Source organism: Strix aluco, chromosome W, assembly GCF_031877795.1.
Source record: "Strix aluco isolate bStrAlu1 chromosome W, bStrAlu1.hap1, whole genome shotgun sequence".
Taxonomy (NCBI): domain Eukaryota; kingdom Metazoa; phylum Chordata; class Aves; order Strigiformes; family Strigidae; genus Strix; species Strix aluco.
Window position 1 is genome coordinate 2,729,088 of NC_133970.1, and position 16,420 is coordinate 2,745,507.

The following is a 16,420-nucleotide window of genomic DNA, read 5'->3' on the forward strand; positions in this document are numbered from 1 at the left end:
TTCCAACACAAGGTCTACTTTGGCAAAAAACCAGTGGTCAGCTTTACGCTTTCACGTTTTTAGTTTAGTACTTCATATAATCTCGATGATCTTACTTGTTGAAGCCACAGGAATGTTGGGAAAATTAGTGGTGCTGGTAGTGCTAGCCTCAGTAGGAGCTAACATGGCTGGGGTGCTATAAGGCTCTGTAGATGCCCTGTTACTTGGTGGGTGCTGGATGGTTTGGACCGAATGGCCTTCGGCAGAAGACAACGACGGCTGCCCCTCGTAGTCATGAACGTATTCGTCTTTCACCAACATGCTTGATGGAGCTGTGAAGAAGCAAAGGGTTAAACACGCAAAGCAAGCCTATTTTCTGAGTTTAGCTACAAATTGCACCGCTACTTTCAAGCCATAGCGATGCTATGAAAACTACTGGGGGGAGGATTTAACCTATATCAACATTGCCAAAGCACAAATTACAAATAAACGCTTCGAGTCAGCAGCAGGAAATTTTAAAGCAGAACTGGATGGAAAAGCAAACTGTTTATTTTGCTTACTGCTATCAACCAAGGGGTTTAGTCCAACAGTAGTAGACTCCAACGGCGTTTTGGTTTCATCGTGTGATTGGACATGGTTAATAAAAGGGAAAAAGGTGCTTTTTGTCAAGCACCTAACTCTCTATTAATGCAGCAGCTAACAAACCAATTCTAGTATATGAATACAAACATACATAAAGCTCCTGTGAAAAATGTAATTCATGAACACAGCACATAAAGAACTTCACGCATCCCTTAGGTAATTTTAAACGACTCCCATCCAAATTGACTAGAAACATCAAATTCACATTCAAAACCAACGTAACACCACTCTGTGTTTAACAACGTAGCCACTAATTCAGAATATCGCACACAGAGCGTAAGGAAATTACTACCTTCGCCACCACAAGAGTTTATTTCTCTATCTCCTACGGAGCATGTTCAAGTTAAAACCCTTACACTACATTAGCTCCCATGCTCATTTTTAAAGCAGCCTTAAATACATTAAAATCTGACAGTAATTTTCTGGTTCCTGCTGCAAAAACAGCAGCACGACAAGGAAACACTTATTATGTATTTAGAGTAAGCTTTGAGTCTGTAAAAAAGGATCATTTTTCAGGAGACACCGGTAACAATACAAATTAGAAGAGGTGAGCTCACGAGTTAAAGCTTGGGAAGTTAACAGTTTGTTGGGTTGTTTGGGGGTTTTTTAAAGTCATTTTTGCTTGAATTCTTCTAATAATGTGCTAAAAAAATTGGATTTACCCAGATTTCCTTCTCTATGAATTCCTTCTGGAAGGAAAACCAAAAAACACCTGAGTTTTGAGATAAAGCAGTTACCAGCTGCACAATGTCAGATTTCTGAATAATGTTCACTGGACATTTAATGTCCAATTTCTCTCAAGTTTCACGGAGAGCAAGAATATTAGACTGCTTCATTCAACTGCATAATAAATACAGAATTTCTGTAATTTTCTTGTTAAACTACTTATTAAATCAGAAGCATCTATTATTCCTGATTCAATTAATTAGTATATCATACAGATGCACTCATTCTTGGGTGTTTTTTTGATGGGTTTTGGGGTTTCTTTTCCAATTAACTGCATCCAACAGCGAGGTTTTGGGGGTTTGTTGGGGTTTGAAAGTTGCAGACAATGTAAACAGAACTCACCTACAAGCTGAGCTGAAGCCTCAGTTTAAAGAATTTATCAATACTTGCCTCTCATATGTTATTTAGCTGATTTTTGAAACCAGAGAGACAAACGCATTTCCATCTGCTCTCTATACTCCCTCCCAAGGAGACACACAGGAATAAACTCTGCACGTACTGAAGAGTTTTAACACAGTTTGTGCCCGTAGAAATGCAAGAGTAAACAGAACTACTCACCAGAACTCTGTAGTGTCAGTCCTGAGAGATCTTTAAAAAGAAGAAAAAAAAAAGGGGGGGTGGAGGATTATATACACAGAGATCTTCAACAATATTGAACATTAAGTTTATAAACCTTTACAAATTAGTACTACAGACTCTACATATTATACCCCCTCCATCACAACACAAGTCTCAATGTTAAGTTATTCCTAGGACACACATCAACTGTAAGAACGGGGTGCAAAGCCAACAGAAAGGCTTAAAGAGAAGCCACAAACTATTCTTTCAAATTTGGAATAAAGGTAAAAGAATAATTCCATTAAGAAGACGGACAAGAGCACATGAGAGCAATTTATAATTAGATCATTAAAAGTTAATGTTTCTAATTTAGGCCTGTATTTTCTACACTCAAAAGGAAAACATTTTACATTCCATTCCCACTGTTCCATTTTAAATCAAGAGTCTACTTACCGATGCCAGGCGATACTACACGCTCATAATGGTAAGGATTTACACAGACACTGTCACATTTTAAGTCAAAAGCATACTGACAATATTTAACATGCTTGAGTTCATTTTTATGAAGATCAGGCCACCTCCAAAGACGAGCGTAAATCACATGAGGGAATCCCTTGCGACCAGCCACCTAAAAAGTCAGACACAAAAGTTGATTGGGAAAGTAGCAAGACATATCACTTTACTTAGTGAGGAGCAAAGCTGGAAGAGGACAAACAACAACACAACCTCTCTCCATCATCAAAATATGAAAAAAAAAAGGTGATGTACAGTTTACCCAAGTTCTGTACTCAACAGAAATAAACTTCTATTAGGGTTTTGCTACGGTTAAGTCAACACTGTGATTCTTAAGAAAAAATACTGGATACAAAATGGCAGAAGCAGAATTTGTGCTTAATGTAGTATGTATGGTCACCTTCCCCACCATGGATGATGAAGGAGCTTTGCCCCAGAAGAAGAGGAACGAGGCACTAAGCTACACTATAAGGAATTTACAAGTAGAAGAATGCCAATCCATTATACTGAAAAAAAAAAAAAATAATAAATGCTTCTAGGGTAGACAGAAAGCTAGCCAGCAAACATGACATCTGTCCTGGAACAAGGAAGTCGCAACCCAAGCTATACAGGTACTGAGTACTGACGATGTAAGGCTAACATAAATCCTCAGTGCAGACTCCTTGGAGTACCTTAGCAAGGGATCACAGGTCTTTCTTCACACTGCTGACCAACACAGAGCTAACAGAAGCTTGTAGTGAAAATACCAGGATAAACAGCCGAATTTGTTACGTGACCCTGCTTTTTACTGCCACACACACACTCGTTTAGAACGGCTGATCCAACGCCTTCTGCTCCTCGTGAAAAAAAATAATCAACTACTGCAGCAGTCCAGAGCTCCAGCCACAAAACATGCCTACAAATGGGGGCGAGGAGGGATGCAAGAGAAGAGCTACTCTTCCTCAACACTCTAGGATCCTGCGTCACTCACTTTCGCTCCAGCTTCACTAGGAGGAAAACATCTGATTTTCACTTGTACTAACCTGAAGCCTCCCATCCAGCGTTCTCTGTATTGTAACACACTTGCTAGGATGAGCTCCATTTGTGGTTATAGCTGTAATCAAAGAATCCAATTCATCTTTTTTCTCCTTTAGCTTTTTAACTAAACTTTCAATTGCGCGTTTTGCAAAAGTTTCACTCTCTCCACCTTGTCGATGGCACATCAAGCTGTGAACAATGCTCAGACAAGCATCATTACTTGTTGGCGTGTTAGTAATAGACATATTGTCCATTTGTCACAGCTTTTTCTTTCAGATCAAATGTCAGTTTTGGGGGCTGTTATGATTTTCAAGCTGATGAACAAGAGATGATCCAAGTTAAGTGTTAGATGTACTGTCTCTTGGTAAAACCTAGGAGGAAAAAATATCTACATTAGAATTGTTTTTAACAAATTGCAGATCATGTTTCTAAGGAAGTCTGTGGCTTTTTGCTTCTTTTATTTTCAAGCTAAGTGCAGGATATTAAAAGCACATGAAAAAACTGCATTGCTTGTCCCATGATAGCTAAAACATGCTTAAGACACTGCTTGCACAGTTTTAGATATAAGATTATTTTTTTTCCCCTAGTAACAATATTTAAATAAAGATTATAGTTTATATACATGTACACATAGTATGTACATATAGAAAGGTAGGGATTATTAGATGAACAGGCTCTGAATGAGGAAAAGGAGAACAGTGACAATAATTTCCTATGTTTTATACTGGTAGGATGAAACCAAGTGAAAATACTGACTGGGAATCAAGGGGCATTGACTTAAACCAAATTTGAATAGTGAAGAAGCATGAATGCACACCAGAATCATCTGTCATCTTTATGTAATAATCCTGTTCAAATAGTTTCAGCTATGTTCTGACCTCAGACTAACTCTATTTCTCTCTGCTGATCAGAAAGGCACAAATTGTACCTGGCCATTAGCTTAATACACATTTATGTAAATTAGTATCGTATGTATCTTCGTATCTGAAAACCCCAACTGGCACATTTGTCTTTCCCTGTTTGGATCCAGCTTCTTCTGGATCAAGATGAAGCAACTGAAGTCACTAAAAAAGCACTTCCAAATAGTCTCAAACAGAGCTGCCTTAATTACACTGAATATAAGATAAGGAGTAAGCCCCTCCTAACACATTTGGCCTTTAAACTCCATTTGTTAAGAACCTGCAGCGGTTTCTGGTCGTGAAGTCATCCTTCTCAAAGCCAGCAAACCTCACCCTTTTGAAGTTTCCTTTAATTCACAAATCAGAAGAAGAGCTGGCCTGATTTTCTCAGTTCTGAGCAAGCTAATTACTACGTTTTATCCAGAAACATAGGACAGCAGGTTTTGTGCACTCACAGAAAAGGAGTCTAATGTCAAAAAGCTGCTTTGGTTCTTCAAGTAGTCACCCACGAACACCATTCTACCAACTCTGGGGTCTGACTTTCTTAAGACACTGGCAGCATATATACGTAAGTGATTTTACTACATTTACATTTTCTGAGTAAGCTTAAAATATAAGCCTTTCCAAAACTAACGTGTTCTCAGCAATTTCAATAAAATATATCTGAGTTCAATAGTTAAGGGGAAAAAGTTTGTTCGCATTGTCTGAGGAACACATCCAGTCAAAGACCTGTTACTGCACTGGAATTTTCCATGTTATCAGAGGTACAGTAGCAGCAGCTATTTATTGGAAACAAATGCGTTGCACAAAATTAAGAGTGGGATGTTAATTTACAAAGGTAACGCATCACACAAATTACAGTGTGAATGCAGGGCTTCCCCTCCTGTAAAGGAATACAGTAACACAAATCCAGCACTACTATAAAAGGAAACAAAGTCTTCCCTATTTAATATTTTCTCCAATTTCAACTTTAATACAGCATGCTTTGGTATACTTGGAAAATAAAAAACCACATTGCAAAGCCTTCCCCCCCCCCCCCTCCATTTTCTTCTTTTGTAAGGATGCTTCTGGACCTAATTTCTCCCAAAGGAAAACAATTACCTCAAAGTTTGACTACGATAATTTTACCTAGATATTAAAGTTTTTCCCTCAATGTTAGTTTTTTTTACGCTTCAACTCCGTAAGCCTCTTTGGAAAGTCAAGCTTAACCTGCCAGTCATTCTCCATGGCAACTCGCACTCGCATTAAATCCGTAAAAGCTTGCCAGATAAAACAGAATAGAACATCATTTTTCTTAAATATGAAACAGCATCCCAGATAGATATGCATAAGTAATCATAAATAAGTGACTTGATAAAACTATTAGCCAAAAGACCTTTAAATAAAGAGATGCTTAAAATGAGACATGGAGCTCTATCTTCTACACCCCTAAAACCATGAATGAGAATTTTGCTTGCTGACTTTCAGAAGACTAAGATCAAGCAAATAAATCCTTATTTAAGTGGAATGATCTTCAGAAATGTTGAGTCACCCCTCAGCTGCCACTGCGCTCAATAGGAGCTTCTGACTGTTCAGCACTTTTGAAAGCCGGGCCACTTGTTTAGGATTTTGAATCCTGTTACACACTGCTGGTGCGTAATTGCACGGTAATTCAGGAGCCTCCCTGTAGAAGTTCCTTCTACAGAAATCTGCTATTTAATCTTGTCGTTTTGATCCCCAGAAAAAGGGGGCGAGGTCAGTGGCTATCAATCTGATTGATAGTATTGATAAAACGCTGTGACGTTGTTTCTCCTGCAGCACCAGAAGCATCAGTATATTGTGCAGAGAAGCCAATTTTTTACGTTCCACAAATTTAGTTTCTCACAAAATAACTCTACAAGCCTATCTTTGACTGAGTCACACATTCAAGAAGTGCCTTAACACCTTCTTACTATATTACTTTCATGTGTGCAAATAAAAGCAAAATGCAATCTTAATGAGTTTTATTTTTAGAAGATAGCCTTTGAAGATAAGGTTCCAGCATGCCCTCAGCCGTGGAGAGCTAGATGTTCTGCAAAACAACAGCACGCTCGTGTGATTTAACTTGTACTTGATGAGAGAATGAAACTTCAAAACCGCTCCTTAGCACGTCCACCCCCCCCCCCTCAAGTAGGTGATCCCACACTACAGCTCAAGCTTAAATTTACAGTGGAATAGGTAGGGCCAAATATACTGAGCAAAGATCTTTTTACTTCCCTCTATCCAGGAATTTCCTGGAAAAAGAAATGGGTGAGAGTGTGCTTTGGGGGAAAAGGGGCAGAGAGAAGAGACAGGGAACATGAGAAAAGCAGCAGCAGGAGACAGCGCTTGGAGTGGAGCTCTCAGCTTCGCCTCCCAAGGAACAAAAAGGTATTTCTCTCCCTTTTGCTATGGTGTGATGCGAGCAGAACACAGAAGAAATAAAAAAAAAATAGGGTAAGATGATGTGAAACACTAACAAGTTACAAAGTTATCGAGAAGTTACCTCTACGTTATAGAAAGTCATTTATTTCAGTAACAGGTACGTTACAAAACAAGGGAACAACAACTAGTGTTCTGCCATAGTCTGAAATATTGGAACAAGAATAAGATCCTCTGAAGAGGAGACAAATCTGAAAGACAAAAGAAGTTAAGATTGCCAGGCAATTAAAACCACTTTTGATGATCTGTAGCCAACACGCCGCTATCTCAGAGAACTGATAAGTGACCATGAGCTGAAACTCTTCCTCCAAGACTGATGCAGACTTGAGCAAACAACCGTAATTCTGCCGTACATCCTACCTCCCCGCGGCTGCCTCGCTGAAGGGTGATGTATCTTTTTAGCCCGTGCAATGAAATTCAAAACATGAAGCAGCTGTCTAAAATTAAAAATGCAACACTGGTGCCACATGCCTCATTTTCACGTCTGTGGATAATTCTGCCAGAAATGGTTACCTGAACAATATAAATAGATTCTAAAAACACAGGCATCTATAACAGCATGCTACCTCATATAACTAAAATCAAATATATTATTGACTTATCTACGTGGAAGTAACATTACTGAGCTCTCACACTAGTGCTTTGATTGCACTTACATTTATCTTATGGGCAGAAAAGAAAAATAAGCACCGTACTGACTCAAACTGTTCTCAGATCAACTGCTACATTCTCCCTCTCAAAGCAGCGATCATTTTACTAGCGTGACTAGAAAACAGGGTTTAATGTTCAGCATCTTCTCCTCCTCAGAGCTCCAGGAGAGCATTTCCCATTTGTGGCAGCAAGGTGCTCCTGATCAACTAGAAAAAACAGAGCAAAGTACAAAAAGCCAACGAGATCTCACCCAGAGGGATAATCAATGCATTTATGGAACAGAAAATTACTACTCCACCTTGTTTGCCAGTATCTCTCTTCAGCTGCACCAGCAAGAGAATATTATAAGCTAGCACGGTGCTTTTACATGCCAAAAAACAAGGGTAACAAAACCAGCATGAGCCATGACTTCCAAATATTTGCAGCAACTCTTCAGGCAGCAAACTAGGTATTTAAGAGATCTGATCATTTGGAAGGCCTCACGCGAGGCCCGAGACTTGCTGAGGTGTATTTCAGTTTGAAATTCTTCATCTAAAAAGCACGCAGACGCACAGACACACACGCACGGTCTGAAGAAGGAGCAAGGGGTTTAGAAAAAGAAAAGTTTTTCTGCTTTTCGCGGTTAGAAAAAAAAAAAAAAACAACACACAGACTTGATTTCCCTGCTTTTACAGTCGAACAGAAGTTCAACTGAGACCTAAGGGTAGGGGCTGCTAAAAAAAATACGAAGACTTCACCTAAACCCCCATCAAATTTTGAAACTTATCTGAACAATTTCTTCCTCCAAACAATTCCCATTTCCAGTACTCTAACGCGGTTGAAATTTGCCGAGGAGTTACAGATTTCTTAAAAAGAACTCCCATTCTTTCTACATATTAAGAACAGCCTTAAATGAAGACTTTTTACACTCACAAGTCACTTATCTTCCCCCTCTCCTCCCACAAAAGCCACACTTTGTGATTTGGGGAGAACGATCAACCCCAAACAAGAAAAGGAAATAATACGCTTACGCAGACAAACCAGGCGGTTATGGATGGAGCTGGAAGTCAGGGAATATGATCCAGGCAATCAGCAATCCAACAGCTTGGGCAAGATGGTTAATCCAGGCTCGACGCTGATATGATACGCCACCCTATTCATTTACAGTAGGGTTTAAGCCAATCGCAGCTGCGGAGGGATCAAATTCACCAAGAAACTCGGTCTAAAAATGTGACAGTCCAAATGCCACTCGATAATTACTTTAAGATATGGGCAAAAGGCCAAAACCCCCTCCATGTCACTTTGTTAGCATATATTTTATTCGTTACGTTTCTACAGCAAACTAAGTATTTTCCAGAGACAACGTGAGACTCTTGGAGACTTCATTGTTTGCAGAACAAATTACAGAAGTAATACGATTGGGAGCGATCAAGTAACACTTAGTTTTAAAAACTAAGATGCTAAGAATTAAGATGCTAAGACGCCAAGAATTAGATACAGAAAAATATACAGTGAAGTGCTGTATTTAAAGAAAAAAAGTTTAAAAATATAGTACAGCCTTAGCACAACTGGAAAAACAGTTCCTGCAGGTGTCAGGGCAGCAACGGCCCTTTGAAAAGTTTTTGATGGAGAAAGGGAAGCGGTCTTGCAGATCAGCTCAGAAAAGCCACGATGCTGAAGGTCCAGAGATGCTGGTGAGGAAGGCTGATAGCGATGCCCAACGGGGGAGGCAGGGGAAGAGGCAGCACATGCTGCCAGATCAGCGAAGAATGCAAGCTAGGTTTGCAACCGCGTGCACAAGAAGCCTGAAATAAACAGTTGTGATGGAAATCCAACCAGGCTGCAAAGTTAAAATCAAAGAAAAAAAAAAAAAAAGATTCTACATGTGCTAAGGATCAGATGACACATTTGGGGCTCAGGAAGCCTTTAAACGGCAAGACTGAGGCAGATTTGCCACCTTTTTGTACAAACTGATCAGGTAACAGTCCTGTGTCACCTCAGAGCGCTTCAGATGATCGCTGGAGGTCCCTTCCAACCCAACTATTCTATTCTAAAGAATACGAACACAGATTTTTAGCAGCAGTTACGCAAAAATGCTCTACGATGCCTGTAAATATACAGGCCTGAGAATTTTTAATACCAGTATAAGGGCTGGTGTTACAACCATGTTGATGCTAAAGATAATAACATAAGGCAAATAAGTGTGTTTAATGGCATTCACCAGGTACAACTCAGCATTTTGATCTATGCTACGAATCTTAAGATAACTTGGCCACCATCCATCATAACATACTGTAGAAGGGTCTAAGCAAGTCAGCAAATTTGCAGGCAGAATATCCTTTGTGATGAGCCACGACTCAAGTATTACCACTACAGTCTTCAAAAAGGAAAAAAAAAAAAAAAAAAACTCCTAAGGTCTGAGCTTCCAAGTAAAAAAGAAATTAAAACATGTATATTGCAGTAACAAAGAAAAACCACAGCCAGATCAAGGCCTGTGGTGCCCGTATGATGTCGAAGGGAAAGATGCACTGCCTGCAATTCATATACTGGGGCGAGGAGGGAAATGAATTAATGTAAAAAATATCTTAATGACCAAAAGCCTATTTCCAAGTTGCAAATACAAAGGTAATTTTGGGAAAAATATATCTAAGAAAAAAGACGAATTCTTTGCTTGAAGCTGCCACCGGTGCTCCGGGAGCATGATTTACCAGTAACAGCCATCCCAGTCACAGATTTCCAGCATTTTGATACCAGGCAGTAATGTAATGCTAACGAACTGGCTAATTAGAATAGCGTACAAATTGACATCTTGCTAGAACATTTCACACGAATAAAGGACAAGAAAGGCTCTTGCATAAGCTGTTGCCTCCAAAATTAGACAACCACAAAGATGTCAGAAAAGCAGCACATACATTTGATAGCTTTTAACCACCAAAACATTACTACAGAGTTTTGCTGTTTAATAATGCAGTGGTAGCAGTTTTATGATAAACATGATAAAGAAAAATCCATAAACCAATAAAACAAAAGGCAGCTCGTGATTTGATGAAGATATGAATAAGTGATTAAACTGCAGATACTTTCCAGCACATTAGACTATTATCTACTTGCCCAAAGGGTGAACAGGAACAAAATGTTTGTAGACATAAGAACAATTAGCATTAAAGAGCAAGAGAAAGAGGACTAAGAAGATACTACACTCGCACTGTTCCCTGTACAGTAAGAGCTAACATTCCCCAGAATACTATTTTTGTGCGTGCATCTGAATCATCAGTATCAATTCTGCTCATCTCACTGTCAGTAGCTACAAAAAATTTAAGACACATGACAGCATAAAAGGAACTGGAGAAGAGTTTTTAAGACAACTCTGAGTGGCAACTCTTTCATCTTAACATAAATCCGCAGTTAAAAAGCACGAGCAGCCATTTCTTTGTGGAAGAAACTGATGTGATGTAGCTGCCCAACTGCAGCTCTCAGCATCTTTACTCCTCTCAGCTTCCACCTGTGCACTTCAGCTGCTTTCAAGAGCTCTTTACAAATGCAACAGACTGATCCTGTAAAGAGAGCAAACATTTCTGCTGCACAAGGTTCCAGGTTTTTTTTTTTTTTAATCTCGTTCAGTAAAAAACACATCTAAATCCTTATCTTGTCTGGGAATGCGTGGGGAGGGGGGGCAGGACACGATGAGAAAGGTAGCGCTACTATGCTGATGTGACTACTTAAGCACTAGATTTAAATCTCCTAGAAAGTTGTATTTTTCATTTTAGTTCCCCTTTCCCTCTACTTTTTCTTTTTGAGAAAGCATACAGCTGAAAAAAACCCTCCTCTTTTCAATACAGGCTTCTGTATGGTCAGAGAAGGAAGACTAACGCACGTTACACCACAGGAGTGGCGAGGGCAGCAAACTCTACACCTGGATCTGTTTCCACAACACAGATCTGGGTCCCCCCAAGCTACCTCACCTCCAAGAAGGCACCCTTGGGTGTCCAACCAAGCAAGAGGTCATCTCCTCCTCATCCCAGCACCCGGGGGTAAGGAGGGGATGAAAACCTGGCAACGGGCAGGAGTGACCCTGTTCAGAAAGCAGAAGGTGGTGGAGTCCTCGCCACAGAACGACAGAGCAAACCTGAACTCTTCCTTCAGAGTTATCCTGCAAGACCCATCTTCTCGCAGAAGGCTTCCTTCAACAAGGACAAATAGTAATTTGTCAAAACCTCACAAACAGAAGAAACAATTGTGGCTATGCCAAGCAATAAAAGGAAGAGCCAAACCTTGCTCAGGCAGAAGCGGTGTGATTTTTCACTTGTACGTAATGTTTCGATACCCTAGCAATAGGTGTATTAGATAACATCTGTTCTTTATTGTAATCTGCACAGGGATAATGTTCTCTGCATTTGTTCGAGCTTACAAAATAAAAAAATAAAAAAAAAAAAAATCACCTCTGGGCAAAGCGAGCATGGAAAATTCCAGTCCCAACCAAAAGCCGAGTTTTTCACAAGGTTAACAACGTAGGAAAACAGAGTCCTAAAATTCCAGCAGGACCTTAACAACAGCACGGCGACCGATCTGCTCTCAGCACCTTTGTTCTCCACTAAATCTGTTGATACCTCTCAAAACTCACATCCCTATTGTGTTAGCTGCGCCTGCACGCATTATGTAAAGAGCCATCTACTTAAAAAAGGAATTCTAATCAGTTTGAGACACTTACTGCTTCTCTTTAGGCTTCAGCTCTTTGAAATAAAGTTTCTATATCAATATTAAACACGCATGCTTATGCAACAAGCAAATCAAAAGAGGTTCATGAATGCAAAGTGAGAAGAAACTCCTTCCAGTAACAATCCGGCCAAGATAAGAGGAGGGCCAGAAGGACAAGTTGCCTACTTATCATGACGCTGGAGTACAAAAACAGGTTTAGTTTTATAGGGCAGTACAGCTATTTCAGCAGCCTCGCGTGGAATTACCTCCATTACTGAACGAAGTACCAACAGTCCAAGAGTCTCACAATTTAAAAGATGACAGCTATCACCGAGCCTGAAATCGCTCTCGCCTGTTGACAGTGGCAACACCATTCTTAACCAAGATCCTTGGAGAAGTGGTGGTAAAAGACACCACGATCCTACTCCGACCGTATGTATTTGACAACAATTGGTTTGCAGTCGTACAATTTAGGCTCTAAGTAATGACACACCTAACCCACAACTAGATTACCCCATAAATTAACCAGCCTTCCGTGGTAAAACCTACGAGACCGAACTACGCAGCACATCACAAACCTCCCCCAAACCCCCCCCCCCCACACCCCCAAAAAGGGGGATGGGAAGGAAAAACACTAAAGAAGGACTAATCTTTAATTAACACCCCTTGTGCTGAGCGGCCCCGCGCTGTCTGAACCTCGGCTAAAAGCACCGTTCTCTGTTATTTGACAAAGAAGATGGCAGATTTGGAAGAACTAAACGCGAAGCGGCTCACACAAAACCATCCCCGGGCATTTTTCAGCGTGCGGGAATAGAGCCCCGAAGAGAGCGAAGAAGCACCGGAGGAAAGTTTAACTGGGGACAGGCCGGCTGGAGAGCCTTTAGGAGAAGGCACCGAGATTTTTAAAAAATAATACTAAAAGTTTGGCGGGGGTGAGAAGGAGGATCGTATTTTTTTCTCGCTGAGGGCAAGCGGGGGAGGTGGGGAAGGAGCCGGGGAGGGGAACCCAGCGCAGCGAGGCCGAGGAGAAGCCCCCGGGCAGCGGGTGAGGCGGGGGGGGGGGGGGAGCTGCCCCGGCTCCCCGGAGCGGCAGCCGAGGCGGGAGAGGGGGGGGGAAGCGGGCGGGAGGAGGGGGCGCGCTGCGGGCGGCCTCGGCGGGCGGGCGGGAGCCGAGAGCGGATGTTACCTGGGCCGCGGGCGGCGGCGGAGCGGCCGCTCTCCGGGCGCGGCCTGCGGCTGTGGTGAGGGGCGGCGGCGGCAGTGGCGGGAGCTGGGGGAAGGGGAGGGGGGGGGGGAGCCTTCCCTCAGCCTCAGCCGGCCCCGGTGCGACGGAGCGGGCCAGGCCTCCGCCCCCCCGCCCTCCCCTCCCCGGGCTGCGGCCGGGCCGGCGGGGCGGTGCTCACAGGCCCGCGGCGCGGGGGAAGGGAGGACCCGGCCGCCCTGGGACGGCCACCCCGGTCGCCGTCGCCTTGTTGTTGTTTTGTTGTTGTTGTTGTTGTTGTTGTTGCCGCGGCTCCGGCCGCTCGCGCTCCGCGGCCGCCGCCGACACGTCCAGCCGCCACCGCGCATGCGCGACATCCGGGGAACACACCCCCCACACCCCCCCCGCCGCCACGGCCGAGCGCCGCCGCCACTGCGCCTGCGCGCCCGCCGGCTCGCGGTTGCCGCGCCGCCGGCGGCCTGAGAGCGGGGCGGGCGGGCGCGTTCGGGGGTTTATTTATGTGGTTGGCGTCCGGCGGCGGCGCGGAGGATCGGGGTAAGCAGCGCTGCTGGGACCTCCAAAAAAAAAAAAAAAAAAAAAAAAAAAAGGCACAGCTCTAAAACTGCAACCCCAAGAAAGGCACAGGTCCGCAAACGCGACCCCTGTAAGTGCAAAAACCCGAAAATGCAATCCCCATAAATGCACAGCCCCACGAACGCAAACCACATCGGCGTAAAACCCCACAAATGCAACCCCCAGATGTTGGAAGCCCCCCAGATATAACCCCAACAAACTCACAGCCCTGCAAATGTAACCCCCATCAGTGTAAAACCCCCCAAATGCATCCCCCCGAGTTGGAAGCCCTAGAAATGTGACCCAAACAAACTCACGGCCCCACAAATGCAACCCCCAGAAGTTGAAAGCCCCACAAATGTGACCCCAACAAACAGCCTCACAATGCAACACCCATCAGTGTAAAACCCACCAAATGCATCCCCCAGAAGTTGGAAGCCCCCCAAATGCAACCCCAACAAATGCACAGCCCCTCAAATGCAACCCCCAAAAGTTGAAAGCCCTACAAATGTGACCCCAACAAACTCACAGCCCCACAAATGCAACCCCCATCAGTGTAAAACCCACCAAATGCAACCCCCAGAAGTTGAAAGCCCCCCAAAGGCAACCCCAACCAATGCACAGCCTCACAAATGCAACCCCCATCAGTGTAAAACCCCCAAATGCAACCCCCAGAAGTTGGAAGCCCCCCAAATGCAACCCCAACAAACTCACAGCCCCACAAATGCAACCCCCATCAGTGTAAACCCCCCAAAAGCAACCCCCAGAAGTTGAAAGCCCTACAGATGTGACCCCAACAAACTCACAGCCCCACAAATGCAACCCCCATCAGTGTAAACCCCCCAAAAGCAACCCCCAGAAGTTGGAAGCCCCCCAAAGGCAACCCCAACTAACGCACAGCCCCACAAATGCAAGCCCCATCAGTGTAAAACCCCCAAATGCAACCCCCAGAAGTTGGAGGCCCCCCAAATGTGACCCCAACAAATGCACAACCCCCCCAAATGCAACCTCCAAAAGCGCAAAGCCCCACAAATCCAACCCTAAACAAACGCACCGGGCCGCAAACTGCTTTTCCCATTCCTCATCACCTCGTCAAGCAAAAGCAAACTCTGCAAGGGAATTCAGCTGAAAAGCAAAAGATTAATTTTTTTTTAAACTAGAAGGTTATATCTTTCTACCTTTGTGGTGTCGGGCCACGGTTAGAATACAAAACAGAAGGGAAACGGTGCATGAAATACCATATCCACTGCAAAACGCGCTGTATTTTTGCTAAGTAAGCAGGGTGTTTGGCAAGGTGTTGGTGTGCTATCACAGCTACTCTGATAAGAACTAAGAATGATGGAAATTTAAAAAAAAATTGTTATATTGCCATACCAAAATTTCCTGCTCACACTATCAAGTCATTTATAGTCGCTTCCACATCCTTAGGAAGATCTTAGTGATGAAAAGCAATGTAAAATGCTGCTATATTTGTCATCTTTTCCTGGGTAGATGTAATCGAAGCCTCTCTGCACCAGGATTTGCTGAGTAGGTTGCAAATTATCTACTTTTAGAGTTTTTGATGCGTTACGGCTGGGAGATGAGAGCTCCAGTTCAACAGGGAGCATGTCCCATGCAGGACTCCTGGACCATGGGTGCAGCAAATCCACGTGCTCACAGGCTGCCTACACCAGCCTCCGGGCTGGCAAGTCACGCACCACAGCTTCCCCTCCCTCTCCGAGGTATATAATTAAAAAAAAAAAAAAAAAAAATCATTCAATAATTTGCAGTTTCTAAGCACGGTCTCTACCGCCTTGTGCTTGCAGAACCAGCTGCAGCCCCTCATCCAGGGAAAGGATTTGCTCAAATACGGGGAGGAAAGATGCAAAATGTTAATGCTGAACACCAAGCAGTATGATTTTTCAGATTTCCCATTGGTTGTATAATGGCAAATAATAAGTCTAAATATAATATATTACATTTCCTTCCATTGGCAATAGCCCTAGGTTTTTTTTTTTTCAAGGCATACCACGAACCAGAGCTCCACTTAGACCCTTGGGATGCAGCAAACTGCCATTACTGCCATCTTTTTATTTTTATAAGCAAAAATTTCGGGTTTAAGAGGCGAGATGAAAGGGTGTTGGGAAATTCGATGCAATCCTTCACCTTATTTCACAAGCAAGTGTGAACAAGCTGCAAATTCAACAAGGAAATCACCGAGAGACTCTTGAGGAAAGGGCTGACCTGGAGCTGCAAAGGGACTGGGGGGGGCCACAGGTAGGTGCTTCACCAGGGAAAATGCTGAGCTGCTGCCTCATATTTATCCAAAGCCAAACAGCTCCAGCAACAATTAGTCCTGGGAAGGACCTTTGTAGGTCATTAAGGTGATTTTGAAAGGCTGCAGAGATAGCCTGTCCAATAAAATGGTACTTTTTCCAACCACCTAAACGCCTTTGAACTCAAACATTTCTTCAACTATCAAATGCTGGTACTAGCAGGATCAATTTAACATGTTGTGGTTTAGCATCTGTCCCCGCCCCCATCCCCGAAACGTTACTTTGATCAAATT

General features: G+C 43.1%; 1 protein-coding gene across 3 annotated transcripts in view; it reads right to left on the reverse strand.

Moving 5' to 3' along the window:
- LOC141917868 (mothers against decapentaplegic homolog 4) overlaps positions 1 to 13,667 on the reverse strand; it is a 29,566-nt gene extending 15,899 nt beyond the window's left edge. For 2 of the 3 annotated variants that reach the window (XR_012621486.1, XM_074811496.1), the window contains exons 1-5: positions 13,285 to 13,667; positions 3,441 to 3,806; positions 2,359 to 2,533; positions 1,906 to 1,935; positions 96 to 311 (exon numbers count right to left, since the gene is read on the reverse strand). Coding sequence is in view for 2 of the 3 variants with exons in the window: in XM_074811496.1 (XP_074667597.1) it covers positions 96 to 311; positions 1,906 to 1,935; positions 2,359 to 2,533; positions 3,441 to 3,689 (670 nt within the window). In the remaining variant the exon portion in view is untranslated. The remainder of the gene's footprint in view (positions 1 to 95; positions 312 to 1,905; positions 1,936 to 2,358; positions 2,534 to 3,440; positions 3,807 to 13,284) is intronic. The other variant, XM_074811497.1, reaches the window with a different exon arrangement.
- Positions 13,668 to 16,420: the final 2,753 nt, after the last annotated feature.